The sequence below is a fragment of the Larimichthys crocea genome, chromosome XIII, assembly GCF_000972845.2.
Source record: "Larimichthys crocea isolate SSNF chromosome XIII, L_crocea_2.0, whole genome shotgun sequence".
NCBI classification, from domain to species: domain Eukaryota; kingdom Metazoa; phylum Chordata; class Actinopteri; family Sciaenidae; genus Larimichthys; species Larimichthys crocea.
This window is the reverse complement of record NC_040023.1, coordinates 24,646,531-24,652,309: the sequence shown is the minus strand read 5'-3', so window position 1 is coordinate 24,652,309 and position 5,779 is coordinate 24,646,531. Positions and strand designations below refer to the sequence as shown.

At 37.8% G+C, this 5,779-nt stretch overlaps 1 protein-coding gene across 2 annotated transcripts in view; it reads right to left on the bottom strand.

Moving 5' to 3' along the window:
• Positions 1 to 40: 40 nt before the first annotated feature.
• The window catches only part of LOC104918409 (galanin receptor type 1), an 18,197-nt gene continuing 12,458 nt past the window's right edge, over positions 41 to 5,779 (bottom strand). Inside the window, exons 3-4 of one of the 2 annotated variants that reach the window (XM_027286190.1) lie at positions 2,635 to 2,963; positions 41 to 2,514 (exon numbers count right to left, since the gene is read on the bottom strand). In XM_027286190.1, the coding sequence (XP_027141991.1) occupies positions 2,643 to 2,963 (321 nt within the window). In that variant the 3' untranslated portion in view covers positions 41 to 2,514; positions 2,635 to 2,642. Of the gene's footprint in view, positions 2,964 to 5,779 lie in introns of both variants that reach the window. The other variant, XM_010730155.3, reaches the window with a different exon arrangement.

Sequence of the window (5,779 nt, the reverse complement as noted above, 5' to 3'; positions counted from 1 at the left end):
GACCTTTAAGGTAAAAAAATATATATATATAAATGATATAAATTTAGGCTATTGTTTCCCCAGCAACAACCATAATGTAGGTTAATAACCTCCATAATTCTAAACTTTTCACACTGTAATTTCACTTAATTTTTTCTGCCTTGTGAAATAGTTATAATTTTACTGCACTCAATTCAAACACAAAGTTGTACCCCATATTTGTGTCAGTATGCAGTACCTGGTATGTGATAAATAATTACACTGTAATTTGTGGGCTGTAATCTAAAGTGTTAAACTTTGTATATTTTGATGAAAATATATACTTTTGTTCATGTGCTCTTTATATGAGTATGTTGAAGCAATCCGTGTTCCACATCAGCCTCTTTGCCACAGAAATTCCCATCTTTCACAACACATGTGTCCATGATAATCTCACCAAGTCAGTGCTTTAGCGAGCAAAGTCATCAACGGAACCTCCTCTTCTTTAATCTTTGTCTCACATCTGAGATCCTCGCTGACAGAGAGGATGAGGGTCTGCTGATTACACTGATTAGTTCGTCCTCTCTGGTTGAAGTTTGTGTTAATCAGTCATATCAGCCTCTGCAGAAAAAAACTTGCAGCTCCCCTCCATGACACACAGGTTGTCTAACCTTAGGATGAGAAACCTAAATGACTGTATAATCAGATTCTTTTCAGTTCAAATCAGAATAACTGATGTGACACATTCTTACAAGTCCTACTTCCAAAGATGTACATGAAATACTTTGCAATACTGTAGGTCCAAGTTAAAGTTCTCATATTGTTTAGTTTTAATGATGAGGTAAAGCTGCTGTATGAAGGCTTGGCACGTCACATACATATGGCAGACAACATCAGAGTTCTTCATTTCCACAGGATGTTCTGTTAGATTGTTTTTGTGGTTAGAAAGGGTACAAAACAAGCAGCACGCTTTATATGTCTTACAGCCTAGCTCATTCATACAGCACAATACAAACTGAAAACATAACAACCAAAAATAGTGAGGCTTTTACAGGCTATAATATTTACAATCAGATCTATTTAAAATACAAGTTTTAGTTACACTGAGTGCAATGACAATGTTTTTTTATTATTATTATCTACAGTGGTGACTTTTTGTCAGCAGTGTTGGGTAAGTTGTTTGAATCAGCACTATCAACAGCTATCTTAGCCCCGGTGTCTTTGCTGTATTTCAGATGCCGGTTTCATTAAGATATTATGTAGTGTAAAGCTAGCTTTAATTTTGCTTTCAGACTAATGCAAGTTGTACAAAAATAAAGGCAGATTTAAAAAGCCTAAAATGGTACTGTTGTTAGCAGTATGTCGCTATGTTTCAAAGACTCAAACAGATATTCTTTATAAATTAATATCTGTATATGAATCTAGAAACTGTAGAACCAAGAATTTGACACTGAACGTGCTCAAGTTTTCGTTTGCATTGACCAATCATGTTTGAGCGGGCTTTAGTTGCAACCGTCCATAATGAGAGCAAGCACACATTGGCCGAAACACAATCTCGGAACCCATTGGCTATCATCTAAAATAACTTTGCTTTTTTTTTTTTCCTTTTATAGTTATCTGCATTCATATCATGCACAGATATATTTTGAGATTAGCAAAAATGTGTCTTTCTTGTCATTCTTACATACCAAGTTGCTAATTGGACTGCAGGCAAAGTCTTGGCCCAGATATTTGTCAGATGTTTTCTGGATATCTGCTAGCCACACGTGAATTCCAGAAACACTGGCCATAGCCCTGAGAGGCGAAATCATCATCAGATGATAGAAGATGGGTTCTGAGATTACAAACCTTGTAGCTGCATCTGCATGCTTATATTTCACCAAGCAAAGATAATTACAAAGGTCTTGGTCTTGAAGAGGCCAATTAGTTATTGTAGCCTTCTATAAATTTAGAGACATAAGTACGTGTCTTGTCCATTTTTTTCAGGCTCTTTTTAAGGAGAGGTCAACAGCGATTGGCAGTGCCCACAACGATCAGCATAACATAGTGTCAGACCTCCTCTACCTCAAGTTAACCAAGCTAGCATGTCCCAAGTAGAAGTAATAAGTATAATAAGTACAAGTAATAAGAACATTTTGTGAAATGTTACTAAGCAATGCCCAACACTGCTCTTTAGACAGTAAAGACAAACAGGTTTTACTTCGGCAGGTTATGAAGTAATTGTGATGTGTTTGTGTTTGTGTTTGTTTTTTTTTTATTGGTTTCGAGTCTGAAAGTACATTTTCCAAATTTTTTCTAATGTACTGGTTTAAATATCCAATGGTGTGACATATGTAAATAATGTCTACAATCTAAACAAGTCTCACTTTAGAGAGAGGATCATTTTCCTGAGTTTCAGACTCCACTGTTTTTTATTATGAAAGAAGAGATGCAGGAAACAGAGTGATCAAAGATGGTGTAATCATGCAGCCACAGTGGCTTCCTCTGGTCCTGGTATGATGAACAGCGCTTATGTGGAACAGTGCAGCGGCAGCAATGTCAAAGCAACCATACATCCTACGTCAAAAAAATCCACACACCCACTCACGTCACTCATGACGGCTCTGCCACTATGCTTTTACATTTCAGTTTCAGTGTGACATTCGCCACAAATTATTTTCATGTCACCATCCACACCTTGTCAGTCAGACGTTGGTGTAGTTAGTCGAGGGTGGCGTTTCTGCTTTGCTGCGAATCTCCTTGATATCGTTGAGCGGGGAGTCACTGGTACCAATCTGACATTTGAACACCTGCTTGTAAGCCTTCCGGAAGTTTTCTGACAGGAAGGCGTAGATGACCGGGTTGACAGATGAGTTGCTGTAAGCCAGGCAGTGGGCGGCGATCCGTAGCACAAAGGAGGCCTGGTTCAGTGGGAAGGTCCCAAACTCCACCCAGAGGTAAACGATGTGATGAGGGAGCCAAGAAAGGCAAAACACCACCACCACCACCAGGACAGTCTGAGCAGTCTGGAAGTGACAAATTAGTAACAGAGAGGAGAGAGATCTAGTAAGTGCCTTTAGGGACAACAGTGACAACATTAATGCTGTACTCGGATCTTATTCAGGATAAAGTCTGGCCCCTCTTTGTCTGGTATTGATATCAGGACAATTGTAATTATCTTTTTTATGTTTTAATACAGAGTGGATATCCCAGGTTAGGATACATACATTATTTTGTACAAAATGTATCGAGTACAGTAGATCAACTACCCTGTGTTACTGGTATTTATGAGCCGTGTGTTTGCAGATCTTTAAGCATAAAGGTTTCTCTCTTTTTTGTCAGAAACATAGGGTTAATAATAACAGAGCTGCAGGCTGAGAAACCAAAACAATCAGCTAAAAGATGCCAAAACGCGTCTTAGAGCTGTGGGAAACTGCAGACTTAAGGTAATAATTCTCTATGGATTTGTTCACGCTGCACATAGTCATTTGATCCATTGTTAATAGAAAAGATGTTGATTTACACAGCTTCAAATTGATGACATGAATATTGGCTGTATTGCAGTTCCTTCCTAAACCAATAGCAAATCAAAGCATTCAATTTCAGGCCTTATGGAAAACTTAATTGTATTTCATTAAACTAAACCAGCACCACCACAATCACAACATTTGACTCAATAAATCTAGCTGCAATCCTTTTGATCTTCATATCACGGTTGACAGTTAGGCAAATGGTTATGATTTATTCACTTGTAGATGTGATGACGCACACTTGTGGGTGGAAAGAAAACAATGGAAAGAATGTCTAATCCATACAGTACATCTCATTCCAATCAAAGCTACAAAGCTACATATTAGAGTCTGTAGGTCTGCATTAAAGCTTGTCATCCATAAGGTTTGATGGACCTTGGGTCTGTACATTTAACAATGAGAAGTCTTAATAAAAAAACAACCACATGGAATAAAGAGTTTATGCAAGTGACTGCACAATGGCAGAATAAGACAGAGATCTCACTCCATGTGCTCTCTCTTGCAGTTGGCGTCAAGATCCTCATTTAAAACGATGATTTAAAATGATGATAACACATGTTTAAAACAATATATGATAACCTAATGTGACAATTATGGAAATTTTATGGAATGTCTAAGAGAAAAACATTGGATGTTTTAATTCGGGCAAGACTATCAGTAAAGCCAAAGGCTACAGCTGGAAAGTGTCACCATAAAAAACTAATTACACGCTGCCTGATCTGCCGAACCCCTCCACTGAATTTCTAGGTGGCAAATGGATTCATTCCAAAGCTAATTAGTTCCCATCATAGAAAATGAAAAAAAAGAAGAAAAAAAAAGAAATACTTAGGAGCCTGATAATAATTATTAAATGCATCTTTCTCTGTAGTTTTGTTCAAAGATAGTTAGCACAGCAAAGCACAAATTGAATGCATCCATTCATATTGAGAAATTCAAATGTAATCTGACATTCGACTGATACGGGCCATTGATGACTAATGTTGACTTGCAGCTGCCATGTCAAAGCTGCTTTAGTAAACAGTCTACAACAACCAACTTATCTAATGCTTCCAACACTCTGACTACTTTTCGCTTTGAGGAGAATAGAAAAGGAGAAGAAGAAAAGAACTGACAATATACCATATGAATTCTACAGTCTGCTTGTTCTGACACTTCACTGAAGTATCACAAGCATCATATATCACATTTCTGTGAAGTGAAATATTCCAAGTAGAAATCTTTCATGGCTGCATTATTCTCAAGTGCCATTTCACACAGAGTTAAAGCACATTCAAAATTACATTTCTGTGGCTTCTTTCAATTGTAATGACAAGCTCGTAGGGATGTAACGATACACTCAACTCACGACTCGATTCGAGTCACGATTTTTTGTTCACGATACGATTTTTTTTTAATCAAAATGAGCTACGGCCCCGGGAAACGGCGAGGTCCGGGCGCTGTAAACGCAGAGCCGGTCACGGCGCACCACCTCGGAGGAAATGCGCCCGGCGGGGGCCAGCCAGCGAGGCTGATTCATTTTTTTTTCTGTCAACCGATGCGAGTCGTCATGCATTTGTACCCATTTTAATGTGTCACGATGTATCGTTACATCCCTACCAGGCTGTCAACATGTTTATTTCTGCTGTGAAGTTGACTAATTTTGTAGCCAGCCTCAAGTGGACGTTTGAGGAAGTGCAGTTTTTGGCTTTTCTGCGCTGGCTTCACTTCACAGCCAATTCATAACACAAGTTGCCAGTTGCGCCAGTATGAAGAAAATAATGTAGTTCAAGTGTAGTTTTCAACCAACAGCAGCAGGTTAAGCAGTTAACCTGCAATGTGCCTCTGAAAATGATGGAAAGAACACTGCTCTATCATGATCCGTCCATGCCAAGGACATGATGTAGCAATGGTAGCTATGGTATAATGCTGTTATTGTTATTATTACTGATATAATTAATGCTACTAACAATAATCATAAGCAGCAACAATAATAAATATACATCTTGTTGATCAAACAGCAGAAATAAACATGTTTACAACCTGGTCTCTATAGCTAATGTTCTTGCTCATGACAACTGTACGGATATCTTTATATGACTCACCTGTTCACCTTTTCTCAGCATTTTGTCTATTAGACTTTACAACACTTTAGAGCATTTGTTTGTTTAAAAAAGTGAGACGTTGTATATTTTAGATCTATTTTTTTTTTTGCATTCAGGAAAATATTTCTAATCTAGAAGCCTTAATTAATAATTAAAGCATCATTTTGTAGAAATTGGTACTTTTGTCACAGTGAAATACCTCTGTCATAATTACTGTATGGACGGCTGTAC